Source organism: Theropithecus gelada, chromosome 1 (assembly GCF_003255815.1).
Source record: "Theropithecus gelada isolate Dixy chromosome 1, Tgel_1.0, whole genome shotgun sequence".
Classification (NCBI taxonomy): Eukaryota; Metazoa; Chordata; class Mammalia; order Primates; family Cercopithecidae; genus Theropithecus; species Theropithecus gelada.
Window position 1 is genome coordinate 59142646 of NC_037668.1, and position 21769 is coordinate 59164414.

A 21769-nucleotide genomic window follows, 5' to 3' on the forward strand; every position below is an offset into this window, starting at 1 on the left:
ACCTCCCTCATCTCCATTAGCTCTAATTCAAACATGTACACATCTGCTCTTTTCTCCCTGTTCGTACTATCACTATAGTCCAAGACACTATCATCCGTGCCTGGATCGCTACAATAGCCGATTGACTAATGTTCCTGCTCTCACTCTTCTCCGCACACTTCATTTTCTCCACAGGCAGCCAAAGTGGTTATCTTATTCCTTGACTTCAACTCCCTGGGGACTTCCCATCACTCTTACAACAAAAGCTAAACTCATCCTAATGACATTCATGGCCACACATACCAGCATCTCCAGCCTCATTTCTTGCTGTTGCTGTCCCCCTTGCCTCATTCCAGCCATGCTGGTCTGGTTGTGCCACTCCTGGAATGTACAGAGCTCATTCCTGGATGTTGGCTTTGGCTGATCTCTGACTGCCTGCTCATTCCTGCCTCCAGGTCTTTGGACTAGCTCTTCCCTCTGTCTGGGATATTCTTCCCTTGACTTTTCACCGGTTGGCTTTTCCTTATCGTTCAGGTCTCAATTAAGATATCACCTGGGGTGGGGGGCATTTCTTGACACTGTACCCCACACATTCCCATCATCTCTCTTATTTTTTCATAATACGTGTCACTAGTTGAATTGTCCAATTTGTTTACATGTATATTGTAGAACTGTCATTTTCTTATGTATTCCTTTAACCTCAGCACCTAGAATAGTGCCTAGCATGAATTCAGCGTTAGTAGTTATTATCGTCATGTATTGAGTGCTTACTAGGTGCCAGACATTGTGCTAAGTACTATGTGTTGTTTAATTTTCACCACAGTCTTTTGAGATAGATACTATTACCCATTTATAATGAGGAGCTGAGGCTCAGAGAGGTTAAGTGACCTTCCTGTTATCAAAAAGGTAAATGGAACCCAGGCGCAGTGACTCACACCTATAATCCCAACACTTTGGGAGCAGAAGGGAGGACCACTTGAGCCTAGGAGTTCAAAACCAGCCTGGACAACATAGTGAGATGCTGTCTCTATAAAAAATAGTTTTAAAAAATTAGCCAGGCATGGTGGCATGTGTCTGGAGTCCCAGCCACTCCAGAGGCCAAGATGGGAGGATTGCTTGAGCCCAGGAGGTCAAGGCTGCAATGAGCTGTGTTTGCATCACTGCACTCCAGCCTGGGCATCAGAGAGACTCTGTCTGGGGGTGGGGGGGGGGGGGAAGATAAATGGAGAAGTAGGACTTGATCCCAGGTCTGCATTTTTTTTTAACTACTCAGTATTTAATAGTAAGTTGTGTCTTCTTTACCTTTCTAACTCCCTAGTTCAAAAAAATATTGGTGGAATTGAACTGCAAAACTTCAGAAGGGAAGAAGGTTGAAGGTCAAGGGGGTATATTTGCCTGAGAGAGAACAGTGACAAGCTGGCCTGCAAACTGGAGTCATGTGACACACACTCACTTATTCCATAAACATATTATCCCATTGAGTTCCCACCTCTTGCCAGGCTCTGTTCTAGGTGATGAGAATCCAGCTCCTATGAGAATTATTTGCCCCCATTCCCCTATGCCCAGCAAAGGGCTTAGGAGAACTATCTGTGGGAGGTCTGTGCTATTTCATGATGGGGCATCCATGTCTTCTCTTAGGGAGTCAGGGACCCGCCAAAGCCAACAGCCGGGGCTGTGCCCCTGAGGACCCACACAGGCCCAGGTATGTTTGTTTTGGAGGGGGCTGGATAAAAGAGAGATCAGGATCTTCCTAAGACTGAAAAACAATCAACTCGCTTCCAAAACCTCAACTACCTGAGGCAGACAGAGGTGGGTGGAGAAGTTCCTGTTATTGTTTCACTTGTAGCCCAAGGGGAAAGCATGGATTCCAGCCTTTTTTTAGAGCACAGAGCACTTTCCTGAGTTGGTGGAAGCCCTGCGGTTGACCCATTAGAGGTGAGGCAGAGCTTGGTAATGAAAGGCCCATCCACTGGAAAATATTGCCTCCCCTAGAGACACAGCCTCCCAAGAGCCACTTGGCTCTGCACCAAGCTTCTGTATGGCTTACTGAGAAGGAATACCAACACCCACCTAATTATTATGGAATTAATTCTCTTTGATTCCAACTAGATCCAGTTCTGAAATTTAAATTCCAGTTGGATGCTGTGGATCAGAGGATGATTTGCAACTTTCCACAGAAGCAACCGAGGAATGAGAACAGCAGACGTGGCAATTTGGCCACACTTCCCTTCCATTATGGGATCATAAGGAGAGTACATTGACATTGTCTATTCCCATAAACTATTCAGGACAGCCACAAAAAAGATCTAGTCCTTTGGGATCTCCAGCACCAAAAAAAAAAAAAAAAAATCCAATGCTGGGCATGGTGGCTCACATCTATCTATAATCCCAGCACTTTGGGAGGCTGAGGCAGGCGGATCACCTGAGGTCAGGAGTTCAAGACCAGCCTAGCCAACATGGTGAAACTCTGTCTCTACTAATACAAAAATTAGCTGGGCATGGTGGCTTACGCCTGTAGTCCCATCTGCTCCGGAGGCTGAGGCAGGAGAATCACTTGAACCCAGGAGGCGGAGATTGAGTGAGCTGAGATCGCACCACTGCACTCCAGCCTGAGTGACAGAGTGAGACTCCGTCCCCCCACCTCCAAAAAAAGAAAAATCTATTCTTGTAAAGGGGTTAACAGACCCCAAATGAAGAAAGAGTCTAATTAGATTCTGTTGAATTTGAGTGACAGAGAAAAATATTATGACAAAAAGGAAGATTTAAATTCCAGAAGCATCAAAGTTTAGATATTTCTCTGCAGAATAAATACACAGCAGCCTTTTCTCCATCTTATTGAGCAGAGGGTTTCTAACTAAGGACCCTCCAGTCCTATCCTTCACACTGCAATCGGCGAACTCCCCACTCGGCAAACCTGACTTGACGCACCTTTGTGAGAAACTCACCAGTGGCTTCACACTGTGTCTCCCCTGCTCATGCTCCAAAATCCAACCACACTATTCTGTCTCCCATCACTCAGCCTGCTGCACCCAGTCATTTCTGGGCCTTGGCATGTGCTGTTCCCTCTGCCTGAATCCATCTCTTTGTCTAGACACGTTTAGGTTCCCCAGCTGTGCACTCCCCTGGTACCTGGCACTGCCCTGTCATCCCACTTTATTGTAAGTGCTTGTTTAACTGTCTGCTCTCCCTGTGGACACTGTGGGGGCAGGGACCATATCTGTGTAGTTTGCCTTGGGATCCCCAGAGCCTTAGTACAGTCCCTGGGACAAAGTGGGAAAAGGAATGGACTCATCAAGTTAGACTTTTCCAATCTGAATGATCTGTGTGCTGCCTCGAAAGTCTGGAGTAGATTAAGAAGTGAAGACAGAAGGATAATGGGGTTGGAATGTGCAAAAGCTGCCTAAGAGGAATGGACGACACATGCCCCTCCTTGCTTTCTCTTCAGCTTACCCAGCTCCCGAACTGATGAGCAAGATCCATGGATTTTTTGCTGACCACAGTAACAGAAGAGACTATAAAATTCAGCTTTCCATCTGGTTCTTCATGGTCCAAGAAAATACAGCAATTTCAAACTCCAGGGAGACATGCATTCAAATCATGAAAGCTTAAACCTAGCCTGTCGTAGAATCCCTTAAGAGTAGCATGAATTTGACTGAGGAAGAAAAGTGAAGAAGGCATCATTTACTCTATAAGGATCGATTCCCTGGTGACCCTTAAAGGGGATGAGTTTGATATTTCCTCATAGCAGTTTTTCCCCTCTGGTCTTCAAAGCCAACCTGCTCAATTCCACAGCTGGTCCTTGCTTCTCTTTCTTTCTGCCGGCGCCAACATGCTCCTCATCATAAGGCCTATCATCAGCTAGTACTCGGCAGACTAGGCTGAAAGAGGAAGCTGGCCTTCCAATGGGAGTGCTTTAACATCTGTCCTCTTCCACTGTCCAAAACCTGGCCGCTACTTCAATGCAAAAATGATGCCTTTGCTTTTTAATGTTTTATGTTAGAACCAGGGTTAACTGAGAATAGCTGGGGAGAAATGAAAAAAGAATCAGCACCTCCTTTATCTAAAAACATCACATGAGACACTCGGGCGTGCTCAGGAGTCTGATTTCATTCTCCTGGCCACCAGCACACCTTTGCTCCTGGCAGGAAAAAAAAAAAAAAAAAACAGGGCAGAGGTTCTGAAAAGCCATCAATAGGCTGGTCTCCTGTTATTTGGGACCCAACTAGAGAAGGGAATTTTCAGAAATGTGCTAGAAATACCAGCTCTGCAGAGATTTGACAGCCGGTTTGAAGGCTTTAGGCAGTTTGGATAAGCATCTAGACTTTGGGTACATTTCTGAGCCTGCTCTGTGAGTCCTTTGAAGTGTATCCAACTTGAATAAACCTTCCAGATAACTGGGGCCAGTGCAAAAGCTTTCTTTGGAAATCCCCCTGGAAGTGCCTTGTTGCTTTCTCGCAGGGCATCCAGCCCATCAGGACAAGTGATCTAAAAAGTAGAGAAGGAAGAAGCTCAAGAGAGAATGTTTCTATAATGTTCAGTTCACTGTCTTTTTTCCCCTTCCTAGCCTTTTTTACATAGGGAGAAGGGGACAACAGATAGATCACCAAACTCCCAGTGGACTTTGAGGAGCATGAGCTTAGATCTGCTCGTGGCTTGCCCATGACCCCTTTGTACTGATACAACCTGGCTGTTTCTAAAGATCTAGGCTAAAATGTACAGGAAAAGTACCACATATGTTAGAATAATGAAGAATAACAGGAGATATTATTTGCCCTCCAGAAAGTCATTGCTGGAAGCACTTATAGAGAGCTGGTGACGGGGCCATGCGTTGGTACAGGCAGAAGGTTCCATCTCATTTCCCAGAGAAGCATTCCCTGGCCACCTAGGACAGAGCTGGAGCCTGTCTTCTCTCCTGTTTGCACAGGTTTTCTAATCACAGAATTACTGGAGCATCAAGAAGTGCCTGCATGCTTGGAAGGGCTTCCAGGCGGATGAACACACCTCAGCACCGGGTAGCATTTTCCCAGGGTGCAACCCGGACCGGCTCTGGGTCACACTGACAAGGTGAAGTGGATGGGCAAAGAGTGGGTGGGGTACCGAACACTGGTTTCTTTAGGGAATCAAATAGGGAGGGACCTTTAAAGCCGGAAGTGGGGCCTTCCAGCATGCTTTGGTTCACTTGAGAGGAGGGGCTGAATGATGCTCCTTGTCTAACTTAAGAGACGTAGGCATGAAAGACAGGGCACAAGGTCCCGAGGAGCAAAGGATCATCAGCTGCCCCTATCCAGCAATATCCCACAGCGCCACTGGCTGACCACAGGCAAAGAGAGAAATACCCTTTATTTTTTACTTTTTATTTTCCTAAGACTGAGTCTCATTATGTTGCCTAGACTGGTCTCAAACTCCTGGGCTCAGGCGATCCTCCCATCTCAGCCCCTTGAATAGCTGGGATTACAGGTGTGTGCCCCTGTACCCAAAATGCTCTTTTTTGATCCTGGGGCTAAATGAGAAAAGGAGGGCAACAGGGAGCTCTGGCTGCAGCACCAGAGGAACCCACTGGAAGGGAAAGGGCAGATAGTTTTGTTTCTTTATTATTTAAAAAATATTAACAGCAATTAAAAATAACACCAACAACAAAAACATTCACAACCTGTCACAGAGTCCTAAAAGCTTTGGCCGTTTATTCCCAACGGAGTCCTTCATCCAAAGGCAGGTGGCGATTTCAGCCAAAAGGCCCCTTCATGGTTTTCATGGGTGGGTACTGCTGCTCCATCGGCATGGCCCCAAAGCAGTCAGAGGGGCTACAGTGGCCAGCCTTGCCTGGCTGGCCCATGGGACCCGGGGGCCCAGGGATGCCAGGGATGCCTTGCTGGCCCATTGGTCCTGTTGCGCCCATCTTGCCATAGCCTGGAGGACCTTGAGGACCTAGGGAGGGAAGGGCCACAGAGGGAAAATCAGAAGACCCAGATCATAAGGGGAAAAAAAGCCATAATGGCATCAAATAATAACTTACATTTGATGACTGTTTCTCAAGTTACCACATGTTTTCATGAAGACCTAGTCTGATCCTCACATTGATTCAACAATAACAATACTGCTGGCAAGTTTTATTTAGAACTTCCATGTGCCAGGCACAGGGCTGAGTGCTTTTGATGCATTATTCATTGAATCTGCACAATTTCCTGAGAAAGAAGCTATTTTCTAATTTTGTAGATGAGGATACAGGCTCAGAGAGGTTGCACCTCTGCTAAGTTGTGATGCTGGGTCTCAGAGCCAGGTCATCAGGCTTTGGCCATTTTCCTTCAGGCTATACAGCTAAGCATGCATCTTAGAGAGCACTTCCAGAGGGTTTCAATGGCCTCTTCAAGGTGTACAGCCAGTGAGGTGCTGAGTAGAACTTGAACTCGAGTTCCTCGGCCCCAACTCCATGCAGGTCTTTCCTACTGTGTCACGCTAGCCCAGTTTAAGACTTAAGAACAGGCACTGAGTCTTCCGCCCCCACATCCCCACAGGCCCTGGCAGAGTGTCTTGCACACAGCGGCATTACTATAAATGTGGTTGACTGGCCTGTCGTTGTTTGGAGTTTGACACAGCTGTGTCATAGAAGAAACGGAAAGAAAAGGGGTCTCTGCTGCTCTGGATTCATGGTCTCAAATGGTGGTTTTCCTACCTGGGGGGCCGGGAAGACCGTTTTCTCCTGCAATGCCAACACCAATGTCCCCCTTTTCACCTTTGGTACCAGGCAGTCCTGGAACAAAAGAAATAAAACAAGTCCTATCCCTGAGCAGAAAAATGACGCAGCCAGTCAGATTACTTGAAACAAACACACACACACACACACACACACACACATCCCATATTCACAACAGACCTCATGGAATACTTAGGTCTGCCCCAAAGGACTACATGTGTCCCTTGGAAACTAGGGCAGAGCTACCTCTCATTCCTGGCAAGCCCTGCCGTCCTTCTCTGCCAATCTGACCAGGGAGCCCAGGTGACCCTGGAGCGCCTGGCCTGCCGGGAGCACCATCCTTCCCTGGGGGCCCTGGTCGACCCGGAGCCGCCGCCATCTCCATGGGGAACTGCATCCTGGAGGTGTAGTAAGCCATTCTCTCTGTAAAAAAAAGGACAAGGACAGGGACAGGTCAGAGGGTCCCCCGGGGACTCAGAATGAATGCAGATGCCGCATATAGGTCACCAGCATGGAGTCCACAGCAGCCTTCCTTCACAGGGATGTCAGGGCAAGGAGTATGGCGGTCAGTCTCCCAAGGGGGGTCCCATGTCCTGGCCTCCACATCGCTCCCCATGGAGATCCTTCCCAAGCACAGATCTGACTATGGCATCTCTGCTCCAACAGCCCTCATTAGTTCACCGCCGGCTTCAGAATAAAGCCTGGATCCCTTGCTTGGCATTCAAGGTCTGCTTCCCAAGCAAGACGTTCAGCCCCTTCAGGACAGGGCCTGTGTTTCCCCCAGTCCCTGGCACATCAATGTTGGATGAACAAATGAACAGAAAAAACACTTCAAATAAACCACCCCAGCCATCTTCCAGTGCCACTCGCCCCTGTATTTAGAGCTCACTTCAGGCAGACTCGTTTGATACCAATTTTCTTGTCTGTCTCCTTTGCTCAAGTGGGGGCTTGGGGAACGCGGGAGGGAATCATTTTATCTCTGAACAGAGCAGGTGACAAGGAAGGTCTGAAGGATAATTGAACATCTGCCTATCAACCCCAGGCCTGTGAGTGTGTGGAGGGTGAGAGCAGGAGGACATTGAGGTTTAAGGAAAAGGAGGCCAAAGCAGGGCAGAGAAGTCTCAGGAAGGGCAGGCAGCACCCACTGCCACCCAGCTGGCTGCCAGTTACCATCAAACATTTTAATGATCTCTTGTCTGATGAACCTCTTGATTTCATCATAATTCACCATGTCTCCCTGAAGAAAGAGAAGAAAACCTGCCTCAATTATACTTCCAAGCCTGGCACTTTCCCCTATGGAAATAAAGGATGGGGAGGAAGGCAAAGGTCCCAGGAGCCTCCCACAGATTCTTTTTTTTTGAGACAGAGTCTCACTTTGTCACCCAGACTGGAGTGCAGTGGCGCGATCTCGGCTCACAGCAACCTCCATAAGTCCTTAATCCAAAGTCCTAACCACCCAGAAATGGTACAAAACATTGTGTGCTTAAGTGCATTTTTCTGGGGTGAGGGTCCTGTCTTCCCCACCCTTCTGCACACAGTTAAGAGCCGCCCTCTGTGGGAGCCATGCTCTTTCCCACAGAATGTCAGCAGGAGCTTGGAAGATGATCTGTGCTCCACCCCACATGCCTGCTCTATGGGACAGTGCCCACAGCCGCCAGCCTTCCCCCTTACCATGGAGCCAGGCACACCAGGCAAGCCAGGGCTCCCTGAAGGCCCTGGAGCTCCAGGGTGGCCTCTCTCTCCTGCAGGGCCTGGTGGCCCAACAGGCCCCATGGAACCACTCTTGCCAGGCCCACCAGGCATGCCGGCTCTCCCCTTCTCCCCTGCCTGGCCCTTCTGTCCTGCGGCTCCCGGATCACCCTACAAAGATAGATACTTAGTGCTGTCAAATTTACATCATGATGTCTCACCAATCTGCCCTTTTCTCTCCATCCTCCCACAAGGCCCCCAGTGTCTCCCTCTAGACTGTGGCCACAGCATCCTGACAGGTCACTCCGCCTCACTGCCCCAGAGTGGTCCTTCTAGAAGAGTTCTCCTGGCATTACTCCCTTTACTCCCTGCTTAGAAATTCCGATGGCTCCCAAATGTCCTCAGGATAAAGCACTCATTCGTTGGCTGGGCATGCAAGGCCATTCATGATGTGGTCCTGATCTTTCCTTCCTCAGCCTCCTCTCCCCACCCTCCACTTCCCGCCAGACCTCACTGGTGATAATTCTCTGCTTCTGCCGTGTTGTTGTGGTCCTCCTGGCCTGAAATCCCTTTCTCCTCATCTCTCTCTACCCGGTGCACCCCTCCAGAGCTGAAGCTCCCGTTCCCGTTCTCTCCATAGCCTCTCCAACTCCCCAGGCTGGGTTAGGTGCTCCTCCCTCTCATCCCACAGCACTATGTCTCATCATCTTCTGGAAAACTTGTCAATCCCTAGTGTAAGTGTGACTGGTCTATTGTGAGCACCTATTGTTCAGGGACCTCTGTTTACCTGAGGCCAGGACAAGAGCCTGGAATGTGAGCAGGAGCAAGGGGGTACTCGGGAAATGGAAGCAATGAATGAGTGAATCAGTCCATCAGTGTGTAAATGAATTGGAGATTTCCTTCCTCACAACCAATAAAAACCTACCCGGGGGGCCGGGTAATGACCCCATAGGAGAAATTTTCAGACACTATGCTGCTCCAAGTTCTGCAATTTTTTACCTTGCCCCGTGGCCTTCCTGTGTCTCCTCTCTGTGGCTAAAGTCATAACTTGGAGCTGGGCTACATCCACTCATGAGCTTCTCCTCTCAAACCCAGCCAGTGCCCACTCACCTTGGGACCAGGAGGTCCATAGAGTCCCTGCTTTCCAGGGGGTCCCTAGAGGAAAGCAAAAGTCAGAGCTGAAGTCCGGGCAGCATCTCTGAGGCTCCCTGGGGAGGGAGGAGCGGTGAAGAGGCCCTTTCCACAGCCCGAGGCCCCCAAGTGTGTCCAACCAGGCTCTGTGTGAGCAAGGACTGCCGCCTCCCTGCCCGCAGAGGGGCTGACAGCTGGAAGGGAGAGTGATGTCTTCTGGAGCATGGCCTTGTTGAAGCGTGTTGGTTGGGCCCCCATCACAGATGAAGAGAGTCGAGAAGAAGTCAGAATGAGAGGGCCAGTCTGTGGCATACTGGGGGGCCTGGAAAGACGTGGTGCCCAGGAGATGTTTGTTTGGAATGTATTATTATCATTATTATTGTTGTTGTTGTTGTTGTTGTTGTTTTCTTTTTGACCAGGTACAGAGTTTTAAAAAATGGTAAAACAAATCTCACTCCCATCCTTGGCCTCAAGTCTCTAATTCCTCTCCCCAGGACAACAAGGGTTAACAATTTCCTGTATATCTGTCCAGAGATAGTCCGTACATAGAGGGAATGTTTACTGAATAAATGAAGAGGAGTCAGGGCAAGGTGAGGAGGGAGAAGCATCCCCAAGGAAACAGAGAAGACCAGTACAACCATACCTCTTTGCCAGCTGCACCATCCGTACCAGGTTCACCCTGGGGAGTAGAGAGCAATGGAGACGTGATGAGCTCCATCCCAGTTTGGTGTCAGATGCCTCGCTGTGTACACAGGGCATGCCCAGCCCCCTGTTCCACCCAGAGGCCACGATCCTCCAGCCCTCACCCTCTGACACTCTGGGCCATGGAAACTCAGACCCCCACCCCCTACTCCAGCCTGATCCCAGAGCCCCAACAGCTCCCAGCCCCCATCTACAAGAGCTTTACAAGGGAAGAACAGACCGTGCCTGCCTTGCTGTGTGCTTGGATCCTGGCACCTTACACACTCCCTGGCTCTGAGTCTATGTTAAACGTTTGCTGAATGAACACATGAGCAGCCTGAGCCGGCCCCCTCCCCGAGACCAGCAAGGCTGCCTCCTTTGGCCAGCCCCCTTCTGATGGCTGCTGGGGAAGAGGACTCTGATTGCTAGGTAAGTGGGAGATTCATCCAGGGGCCATGGAGGCTCCTGAGCCTGCAAAAAGGGAGGCAGGGTCCTTGGCACGAATCAGGGCAAATAGGTGTGGTGAGACTGGGCCCTCCTGGCAGATGGGCTAACTAGAGTCAGACACCCCAGCCCAGGCCACCAGCCCCACGGTCACTGCTGCTGCCCCCCAGAAAAAGTCTGCGTTGACGGAATGCATCCTGATGGGTCCCAGGAGGCCTGGGTCCCTGCCTCTGCTCTCCCAGGAGACTTTTCATCCCTGACCCTGGCAATCAGTTGCACCTGATGGGGTTCACCTGTCTGGAACTTTTAAGAGAGGTAGATTTTCAGAGTGGCTAAGGACCAAGTTCTGGAGTCAGGCAGGCTGGGGTCAAGTCAGAGCTCTTCCACTCACTAGCTATGTGACTCCGAGCAACCTGCCTCTAAGGAAACCTTGCAGAGCCCCCGTTTCCTCATCTGTAAAACAGGGACAATCAGATCCACTAAACGGGGCTGCAGCACAGATTAAGACAAAATGCACAGCAAGCACTTAGTCCACCATTCGGCACACATCGATGACCGATATATCAGCGCTCTTAGTGTTAAACGTGAGCTGAGACCAAGTCCTGGTTTCCGAGGACCTCGGGAAGTTACAGTAACAGCACTGCATTTCTGCTTCCTAACATTTAGCAAGATTTTCTGTGGTTACCGACAAGCTCCCCTGGGGAAGGGGCAGGGGCAGAACAGGGACACATAGCCGAGGGGTCTGCAGAAGGTTGATGCTGTGGCACCGTCACAGGCAGTGACCTCGTGTGCAGCCTGGCACAGCACTGCCTTGCAGGGCCTGTTCTTCCAAACTCAGCATGATCCTCAGGCCTGAGCACCACGCTGCCATCCTGCCATGCTGACAGCCTCTCTTTCCTTGGAGACCCCAGATATATTGTGCTGTGCTCAATGGGCCTTAAGCCAACTGCTCTTTCCCCCTGGGCTATGCTGTGGGATGTGGGATCTTACCGGGGGGCCAGGGTGTCCAGGGGGGCCGGGCTGGCCTGGGAGGCCTGCAAGGCCCCTTTCTCCGGTGGCTCCTCGGTCTCCTTTTAGACCCTAGAGAATAGGAAGGGGGACAGTGAGAGGGGAGGGAAGCAGGCAAAATGGACCCCCATGTAGACAGAGACAGACACCCCATCCTGTGCCAGGGACTACAGGGAGAGGTGGCACTGCCTGAACTTGCAACAGGACTCTGAGATGACCTCCAGCCCTCTCCAAAGCCCGCTACCACATCCTGGAAGGCGAGATCTTTGGAGGCCGGAGGGGCTGACGCCAGGGAAGTAGGGGATGAGACAAAGTGTTCTGCATCCCCACAGCTTGCTCTGAATGGCGCCACAGCCAAGCAGGGCAAAACTCCTGGGAGGGAGGAAGGAGCGGAGTGTGCTACTCACCACTGCAGAGATCCCAGCGGGTCCTGGCTGGCCTGGAGGCCCTGGTGGCCCCTAAAGAGAGATGAGTCAGTGGGATAGAAACAGATTCTAACAGTAAGACCCCTGGGAGGCACAGGGCCTGAGAGCAGGAGCCAGCTCTAAACTGCAGCGCCTCCATTTCCTCTGGAAACCTTCCTTCGCTCTGGTCTTGCACTTGAGCTTCTGACAAGATTTGCGCCCAGAGCTGAGGCCTGGGGGTCCTGGGCACACAGGACCCTCCCTCCAACGCAGGCTGAGTGGAGCATCTGGGGCTGTGCTGAGGGAAATGATCTGAAAGCCATGGCCAGAGGCCAAGTGCAGAGGAGAAAGGCCTGGGGGAGTTACTCCCTGGCCTAGGTGGCTACTGAGACCCCTGCTTCCCTAAAGGCAGCCCACTTCCTGCTGGTCTATGGAGAAGGGAAGACCAGGAGCTGGGGGTCTGTGTAGCAGTGGGGGAGGGGCAGGGGCTTGGCACTGACCCCGCCATCCACAGTGACAAGGAGCCAACACTCACTGGCCAACACTGGGGTGCACAGGACTCCAATACCCAGACAGACCCGGCTGCTGCACTAGGGCGGCGTCTAAAATGCCCTCCTCTAGCTCTGATGCCTACATCCATGCCTCTGCAGTGCAAAAGGTCACCTCCCTGGTCAGAGTGACAACTTCTCTGAACCCCCCGGGCACTTGGGTCTCTCTCAGAGCGCTTCCCTTCACACGCCCAGGTGGCACGTTCCAGAGGCCATGGCCTGTGTTCTATTCATCTCCAGTCTCCTGGGGTGGAAGTGTCCAGCATGGAGACTGCCACACTGCAAGACGACGGGGCCAGATGGACAGAAGTGAGAGGCAGAACCCTGCACCCCCTTGGCCCCAGCCCCACTGAGTCTCCAACGGGGCCACACTTCTGAGCGTGCCTCCCCCTGTCATCTGCAATGTGAGGGGGAACCAGGCTCAATATGGCGTTCCCAATCCAGGGCCTCTGGACCCCTTGAGATGCATAAAAATAGTGATGGGGGCCTGAGAGTTCTTTTTTTTTTTTTTTTGGTCGTGAACTATTTTTAACATTTCCAAGAGCCTCCTGGAAATTATTATGCAGCCAGCCACAACAGGGCTGCAACAAAATGCCAGTATCTTCGCTTTTCTCTGGAGTCCCATCAGCTCAGTGCTGTCACACTGATCAAAGGCACTGCCTGGCAGTCGTCTATGTTAGTGATGAGTAAAGTAGACAGGAAATTCATTATTGCTTGATAAATGTCCTCTCCAAGTCACCTCATCTTGGGAAACACACCACCTCTTTACCCGGTTGCCCAAGCCAAATGCAGAAGTCACCCCTGGTTCCTCTCTTTCTGTCACTCTGTCTCCCCAGCCCCAATCCAGCTCATCAGCAAATCCCCCGAGCCTGGCATGGCGCAGGGGCTCCACGATTATTTGTTGACTGAATGACCTTCATCTGATAAGTGAACTTGAATGTGCCCAGAAAATAAGAAAATAACAAAAAGCCTGGAAACCACAGAAAGAGTGGCCCAATGCCCCGTCTAGCTCCCATGGCTGGGGCAGCCCCTATGGCAAGTTCTCTCAGGTCATGACAGCCTACGCGCCACCACCCACCCCACCAAAATGCTAATTCTTATGGAGACAGAGACAAAAGTGGTTCAACTCACAACGTGGCCGGGGGGACCAGGTCTTCCCTGGGGTCCCATGGCACCAGGTTCACCCTGCAGGAGCCAGAAAAAGGAAAAAATGACACTGAAACTGACTGGCTTGCACCATGTGGCTGTCGGGTGGGAGGGGGCTAGGCAGAATAGGTGGTAACGCCAATGGCCAAAGGAGCCGGGCCAATTCCCAGCCTCCAGACCCAAGTCTCCCAGAGAGTTAGGTAGAGAAGGCGGACCCTCAGCCTGAGCAGGCCAGGCCCTGCCTTTTTAGGTTGGCGACCCAGCAACCTCCAGGGAGCAGAACCAGTTACAATCCTTAAGAGGAGAGAGAAAGTTCAAGACGTGCAGTGTTGGGTGACACCCCTCCCAGAAGGCTGAGGACGGAAAGCAGCCAATTTGCCAGTGAGCAGGAAGAAGCAGCTACATCCCAGACTCCTCAGAGTCCAAAGGCAAACTGAAGGCAGCCGTGTGGATCCCTGGTCCTCACCTCTGCGCCAGGCCGGCCAGTGCTGCCAGGGGGACCTGGTTTGCCACAGTCACCCTAGAAGAGAGAGGAACAGCTGGAGCTCACCAGACCTTCACTTGACATCCCTACCCCAAGTCAACCTCACATTAGAGGGGCCCTGCCACCTGCCCCAGCTTTGGCCAGAGGCCCTCTGATGCCCTCCAGCTGGTAGACAGAGAAACCCTGACCCAGTCTGCTGCCAGGCACCAGTGGCCCCAGGAGGCTCTGATACTGGGATGGCCTCTCTGTCCAGGATAGGCTGCCATGTCCGCCTGGGGGCAGGCCTTCAGGAAAGCAGACACAACCTGCTTGGCAGAGGTCACCAGCCCTTACCTTAGGTCCTGGGAGGCCAGGATGTCCTGTTTTCCCCTTGAAGCCCTGAAAGAAAAGGCAGGGAGTTCTCCTGTCCCTCATGTCAGCTGGGGCCTCTTCCCACTCCTCCTTTCTCAGTTCAAACCATTCAAACCAATCCAAAGTCATAACACGGTCCATGGAAGATCTGGATTTGAGCTGTTGCAGCCACCCAGACAGAAGCTGCAACTTCGCAGCTTCCAACTCCTTCCTCCAGCTCAACTTACCGGTGGTCCCATGAGTCCAGGGGGGCCAGCAGGACCAGGGTCCCCCTAGGAAAAGAGACGAGGAGGATTGAGACAAGAGTTTTGCTCAGCTTGTATCCAACTCATACCACTGTCCTCCCCTCTCTCAAGCCCTCCTCAGCTATCCCAGGATGGAGGGAAGAATCCAAACCTGGCTCAGCCTCTGACTGGCTGTGGATCCTCAGTGACTTCCAGCCCCTCTCCGGGCCTTAGCTTTCCTTCTTTGGGATATATAAGGGGGCTGACTTTGATATTCTACCCTGTCCCATGGCCCCAGCCCTTTCAGATTCCCCAGCAAAACCCAAGGAGCCAGGGCTTGCTCAAGTCCTTCCATGTCCACACCCTGATTCTTCCTGAAGCCCAGCCTGGTTTCCTCGGCTGTCTGAGTTTCTGCATACATAGTGCCTTCACCATCTGCCTTTGGTGAGACCTAGCTCGCCTAACCTGCTTAAGGCCACTAGGAGAACTGGGAAGCCAAGGGGCTGTGATGCCATCGGGGAGCTGGAGTGCAGAGAAAGACAGACCAAGGGAGGGCATGGGTGCCTCCTGACAAAGACAGGGATATGTTGGTTCTTTCCATCAAGGTTACCTTGACTTTGGCTCCCTCGGCAAAAAGGAGGGGAAGGGATGCTTGCCCTCCCGGCCCATCATCTCACCCTCAAGCCAGGCTTGCCGTCCTTCCCATCCAGACCATCCAGACCGGCGGGGCCCTGGAAACAGGAAAGAGGCATTTCTGCATGCTGGTGTGGGAGCCCTAGGAGGTGGGAGACCTGGCCCAGCCCCTCAGTTCTCTCCACCCCTCCCCTGACTCCCATCCCAGCACACACACACGTGCACCACACACGTGCACCACACACATGTGCACACACCCCACACACCTGCCACGCTAAAAGGGCACACACTCACCTGAATCCCAGGAGGTCCCGGTGGCCCAGGGGAACCAGGCATGCCTGATGGGCCTCGAATCCCTTCGCTGCCCTGGAAACCATCCCCCCCACCAATAAAGTCATCAGGGCTTTGCCCTCCCTGTGGAGACCAGGCCCTGGGTCAAGGGTCCTGGTGACTGCTGGAATCAGGACAGCTGGCTTCTGGGCCCCGTCTGTCCCTGTCTAACTGCATATGTGCCACTCGTTGCCTCCCCAGGAGGATCTGTCTTCATCTGCAAAGCATCCCCTTTCCTTGCTGCCCCATGAGGAAGGGACAGGGCATCTTCTCCAGTGCTGACCCAGGGGCTGGCATGGCAGGGGCTCAGTAGCATGTGCTGAACTGAAAGCACAGCTTCCATCCACTGCGAATGCTGCCTGTTGCATTCTACTCCTCCATCAGACCCTCTGCCTCCTCCCCACCTACCTCCCTGCCTTTCCCCCCACCCCAAGAGACATGGGCCGGGGCTGCACAAAGGCCTCAACAGCGCACCCAGTGCCATGTGGGCTCTGATTCCCCAAGATGAAAAAGTGGGTGCCCCTGTCCTCCAGGAGCTCACAATCCACTGAGGGTCACGGGCCCAACACAACCAGGGGCAATACAACAGTCCATGTGTTCTGTGTGGAAAGGAGCTGAGGGAGCCCAGAATGGGGAGCAGTTCCCTCTGGCTGGGGATCAGGGAAAGTGTCACAGAAGTGTCACCAGATGCTAGACTCTGGGATTGGGCAGGTGGAAGAGAAAAGCACATGCCAAAGGGAACCTAAGAGAAGGATAAAGATTTGCAAGTGGTCACATGCCTGGCCTGGCCAGGGTGTCTGGGGGAGCCTGTGGGACGGGCCAGCAGGCAGAAGAGGCTGGAAGAGTCACCTTAATGAGTGGGGGCCCTGAACGCTGTGCTAAACTTTATTGAACAGTCAGTGGTTTTTAAGCTGTACTTCTCAGAGCGCTGGGGCTCCTGGGGGAGTCTCGAAGCTGGGGGCATGAAGTGGGGACTGAAGAGGGGGACTCCAGGACCCCCATCGTTGTCTCAGCCAGGGAACTCCACTTGTGTTTGTTTTGTAGATTGAGGTTTTTACATTTGCTTTTATGTGATAAAAAGGCTCTGGGACTACGAAATAAAGTCTAAAAACCCCTGCTACAGGCACTGGGGAGCCATTGAAGGTTCAAAGCAGAAGAGTGATGAGAACTGATGCATGGATTGGAGTTTACTAGAAAAGGCAGGGGGAGGCAAGCAGCATAGCAGGGGAGGCTGCTGCATTCTCCCAGTGTGGAGAGGGTGGCTGCCCTGGATCAGTGGCTGTAGGGTGGTCAAGGGAAGGGATCCCACTAGAGAGACTCAGCAAAGGGGAAAAAGAACTTGGGGGGGGCATTGCAATGCCACCAGCCACCAGGAGGGGTCAGCACAGCCCCAACCAATGTTGGCCCCCACTGGGAGTTGGGATGAAGAACCACTGGCCAGAGGTTTGGGATTCTCTGCAATGACCAGCCTAAGGAGAGCAGGGGCTGCCACTCAGGTCCTCTGCAGGGAAGGCAAGTGAAGAGAGCTAGCAACCACCACTGTCCCAACCATGGCTGATCAGCGTGGGCTCTGGGGAGGTAGTGAGGGTCCCAGGTCCTCCTGGAGCTGGGAAGGACGTCTCAGCTCTGCTGCTAACACCACTGTGTGCCTCTGGGCTGCCCCAAGCCTTATGGGCATCAGTTTCCTCACCTGCACAGTGAGACGTTCATGTGTGTGCTCTCAGGGGAAAGAGGCTCTCCACAAGGCTGTAGGCTCCTACCTGTCCCTCTGGACCCAGATGCCCCCGACCCCCAGCTCAGAAGTCAATCTTGGGGCTTCTTATACCACCCACTCAGCACATCTAGGGAGCCCAGAGGTTGGGCCGAGACAGGGATGTCAGCCCCAAACCAAGGCAGAGCCATGTCTCCAGCATTTATCAAGCCAAAGTCAAGAGCAGCCAGCATAGGAGCTCCCCCAACTGCTGCTCCCCCAACCCTTGCCACCAGGCAGGACACAGGCCACCCCTGCCCTCTCTGGGCCCTTGGGGACAACTGGAGCATGGCTACCCAGGAGGAGCCCATTCCCCTTCCACGCTTGTGTCCTCCTTCAGGACGTGCTTCCCCTTCTCTCAGCTCCTTGCTCGTCCTCCCGCCCAGGAGACGAAGGTGGCCTGGGCTGCCTGTCGCATTCTAGTCCTCCATCAGACCGCCGCCTCCTCCCCACCTACCTCCCTGCCTTCCCCCCCATCCCAGCAGACAAGGACCTGGGCTGAACAGAGGCCGCAGGCATCCTGGGCCAAGCAGACATCCCGAGGAGCCCACTGGTCCGCTGCAGGCCGTGTCAGCCTCCAGTAGTCACTGGGCCCATCCTGGAGGCCTCTTTTTCCAGCCTTGATGCAACTGGGTCAGTCTTGGAATTTCCTGAAAGCCTGATGCTAGGGGTGGGACAAGGGCATGGGAGCTGCATGGCTCAGATCTCTGACTTTGGCCAGCCCGGGGTCCTGCTCACCTTCTCTGCTTGAGGGCCAGGTGGGCCAGGTGCTCCAACTTTGCCTGGGAATCCAGGGGGACCCTGTATCAACAAAGGGGCAGGCAGGAATGAAAGTGGGGCTGGAGGGGGAGCTCCCCTTCTTTCTTCTTCCTGTGTGTGATGCACTGTTGTTAATGCAATTCATTTCGACTTCCTAGAAGCACCACCCGGGAGCATGACATCTGCCGGGCCTGCCGGGCTGGGGCCCACCCAAGAGGCTGGGCTCTCAGGTCCTGGTTCCTGGAATCAGGCCTGGCCACCCAGGCCGTTCTCCCCTGCCTCTCCCCTCTTCTCCCCAGGACCATCCTCCCCTAGCCTGGCCTGGTCAGGCCTGCCCCTCCCGATGAGACCACATCAGACAGAGCCGGCTTTGTGTCTTCTTCACTCACCGGTGGGCCCGGAAAGCCTGGCTGGCCTTGAAATCCCTAGGGTGAGAAGCAAGGGACAGTGTACTGTGCCACCCCCTCTCTCCTGCCTGGCTGCCCAGGAGGAAAGAGTGACAGGTGGGGCACCCTCAAACCCACGGGCATTGCTCTCCCCTCGGCCCACCATGGCTGGCAGGTAAGGCTCTGGGCATGAGGTAGGTAACAGCCCAAGGACAGGTAGGGTGGGGAGACTAGAGCTGGTGATCATCAGGGACCCAGCCCCTTCTCTGCCTCCCTGCAGCCGGGTCCCAATCGTCACTCACCTGGTCGCCCTTCTCACCCGAGTTCCCTTGGGGTCCTCGCTCTCCTCTGGGACCCTGTCACCCACAGAGAACAATGCAGCCGAAACCTAATCTTCCTGCCCTCAGATCCCAGGACAAGATCAGGACTACGTCTCCCCATGCCCTCCTTCACTCACCGCTGGGCCTGGGGGGCCCGGGAGGCCTTCAGATCCTGGGGGGCCCTAAGGACACAAAGGAACAGAATCAGTCACTCCTCCTGGGGAGGTGAAGGATGAGGTAGGGGGATGTGACAGGGGACTGCCTAGAACAGAAGCGGCACATGCTGGGAGGCCCCTGAGCTGGCAGGCCCCCTCTGCCTGGTCTGCTCAGGCTTCCCTGCTCTTGCCTGAGCTGCTGAACCAGCCTCCTAACTTGTCCTGCCACCTCCTGGTTCACTCCAAGTCAGCCAGCAAATGGCTGCCCTCTTCTCCTCCGACACAGCTCTGATTATGTCACTCTCTTGCTCAAACACCTTGTGCGGCTCCCTCTGCATCTGAGTGGGGCGCACACTTCCCAACAACGTTGGTCTTTGCGGCAGCCTGTGATCTGGCACCAGCCACCCTTTCCCACTTCTCCTCCCTCTCTCCTTCTCATCTTCCGCCTTGCTCAGTCAGACTGCTGTTCTCTGACACACTCTATACCCTCCCACCCCCAGGCCTTTGCACCCTTGGCACAGCTTTCCCTCCTACCTAGAATGCCCCCTTCTCCCCGTTCTAGGTCTCCTGAACTCTTGCCAAATCATTTGATGGCTGGAAGCTGTTCCTGCAGTGCCCCGCCCAGCCTCTCCCTCTGGAATTCCCCAGTACAGACAGCCACAGGGATCCCTCCCTCCTGCTAGTCAGCTCTAAGCTCAAATGCCACCTGCTCAGAGAGGCCTTCCTGCCCCTCCGCTTCGATGGTGCCCAAACACCTCTCCAGCCCCTTCCCCCGTCCCACTTCCTCCAGGAGTCCCAGCCCTCATCGTTCCTAGGCACTTGTTTATTCATCTGGCAGCTGCCTCCCCCATGGCAGGGCAAGAGGGCAACTGCCTGCTGTGTTCACAGAGACATCCTCAGAGGTGAGCCCGGCACCCCGCAGGCCCCTGAGAAATATCTGTTACTGAGTAAAGGCCTGATGGGGTTTGCTGAATTCTACTGGGGCCTCACTGAAATTGGTGACTCTGTAAGGCTGCAGTCCCAGTTTGATCCTAGATCTGAGGTTTGTGAGGTTTGTCACCAGATAGATGTGGGTTCAAGTCCAGGTTCCACCACTGACTCACTCACTAGCTTCGGGACCCTGGGTGAGTCTCAGCTTTGTCACTCTGGGGGCCCCAGTGTCCTCATCTGGTCACAGCCCAACTCCCGTGCTCAACATGGGGCCTGGCAGGCCTTGGCTCTGGAGGGTGGTCCTGGGGGGCCTGGGGACCACTGGGGGTCTACAGTCCCAGGTCCTCCTTTGCGTGAGGCAGAGGAATGCTTCTGCAGCTGCCTCCTGGCCCCCTCCCCTTGGCAGCCCTGCGGGGATTCTCCTCACAGCCTCCACCTCCGCAGGGCCCAGCCTGTGCTGCAGGCTCGGGGGCGGGGGCGGGCAGCAGGGGTCACAGTCCTCCCCTTCACAGGCTGCTGCCAAGTCTCTAGCCGGAGGCTGTGCGGCTCCACGTGCAGCCCTGCACCCGCCCCCGCGCTGCTGGGACTCACCGGCTCTCCTTTCTCTCCCGCTGACCCGGTGTAGCCACGTTCCCCCTTGATGCCCTGACAAGTGGCAAAGAGACAGTGGAATTAGCCCCGCAGAATTAGCCCGTCACGGCGCTAATGCGAGGAGTGGAGACTGTAGCTGGCACCCAGACCGGTTCTGGGGGGATGGCACTGGGAGGACTGCTGGGGGCTCCAAAGCTGCCGTGCCTCCCACCAGCCACCGTGCCCCCCAAGCCCCCATTGGAAAAGGAGGACACACCCACCCAGCAGCTTCTGTGGGGGTGGCACCTCTAAGCTGTCTCTCCAATCTCCCAAACCCCCCACCCCCAGGAGGTAGATCTCAGTTCTTGCCGTGTCTGGGCCTGGCAGAGTGTTCTGAGAGTCAGGCCTGAGCAGAGTGGTGGGACCAAGCCACGCTGCAAGGGGGCCTACAATGGGGAGAGGAGGCTGCATGGACTTTAGGCAAAGGAAGAGGCTGAAATGCCCGTGAATGGGGAGCCCGCCGAGGGTTGCCCAGCCTGGCTCTGTCCTGACCACCAGCCCAAGCCTCCGGTACCCAGCACCCACTCCCCAGCAAGAGTCCCCTTACTCACAGGCAGTCCTGGGGGGCCCATGGCACCTGGGTAACCTGGTTGCCCTGGAGGACCCTACGAAGAAAGGCAGACATGATGGATAGCCCCCCAACATTTCTGTTCTCCCCTCGCTGGGTAAGAGGGTAGCCAAAGCTAAAACCTCTGAGGCTGCCATCTAGCAGGTGCCAGCCTGCCCCAGCACTGCACACTGGGCCATCTCCCCAAGCCCCAGGTCCCCTTGGTCGTGACCTCCACCACAGACCTGGGCTGGGGGTGCGAACCCCAGCCTGGCCCAGACCCTGACAGCTGAGCCGGAACAGGGATCCCAGAGCAGGCGTGAGGACCAGGGAAGAGGGGGTGGGCAGGGATGCTGAGTGACGAAGGCGGAGGGCGGGAGGGGAGCCCTCAGGGACGCTGCTGGAGGACAGGGGCTATGCATGCTTCTGGCAGGGAGTCAGGGCGCATGGAGATCGGCCTCCTTTGCTCCTGGGGGAGTGTGGAAACCTCACACTGAGGGAATCCTGGCAGAAGGGCAGAGAGTCATAAGGAGTCCACCTCCCAGCTTC

The 21769-nt window shown here is 54.0% G+C and overlaps 1 protein-coding gene across 2 annotated transcripts in view; it reads right to left on the reverse strand.

The window, feature by feature from the left end:
- Positions 1–5554: 5554 nt before the first annotated feature.
- Positions 5555–21769, reverse strand: part of COL16A1 (collagen type XVI alpha 1 chain) — a 51894-nt gene continuing 35679 nt past the window's right edge. For both annotated transcript variants that reach the window (XM_025353942.1, XM_025353934.1), the window contains 21 exons: positions 21225–21278; positions 20635–20688; positions 19096–19140; positions 18941–18994; positions 18642–18677; positions 18232–18294; positions 15708–15779; positions 15458–15511; positions 14784–14828; positions 14539–14583; positions 14188–14241; positions 13707–13760; positions 12031–12081; positions 11606–11695; positions 10134–10169; positions 9470–9514; positions 8342–8530; positions 7841–7907; positions 6917–7093; positions 6650–6727; positions 5555–5904 (listed from right to left, as the gene is read on the reverse strand). In XM_025353942.1, the coding sequence (XP_025209727.1) occupies positions 5702–5904; positions 6650–6727; positions 6917–7093; positions 7841–7907; positions 8342–8530; positions 9470–9514; positions 10134–10169; positions 11606–11695; positions 12031–12081; positions 13707–13760; positions 14188–14241; positions 14539–14583; positions 14784–14828; positions 15458–15511; positions 15708–15779; positions 18232–18294; positions 18642–18677; positions 18941–18994; positions 19096–19140; positions 20635–20688; positions 21225–21278 (1566 nt within the window). In that variant the 3' untranslated portion in view covers positions 5555–5701. The remainder of the gene's footprint in view (positions 5905–6649; positions 6728–6916; positions 7094–7840; positions 7908–8341; positions 8531–9469; positions 9515–10133; positions 10170–11605; positions 11696–12030; positions 12082–13706; positions 13761–14187; positions 14242–14538; positions 14584–14783; positions 14829–15457; positions 15512–15707; positions 15780–18231; positions 18295–18641; positions 18678–18940; positions 18995–19095; positions 19141–20634; positions 20689–21224; positions 21279–21769) is intronic.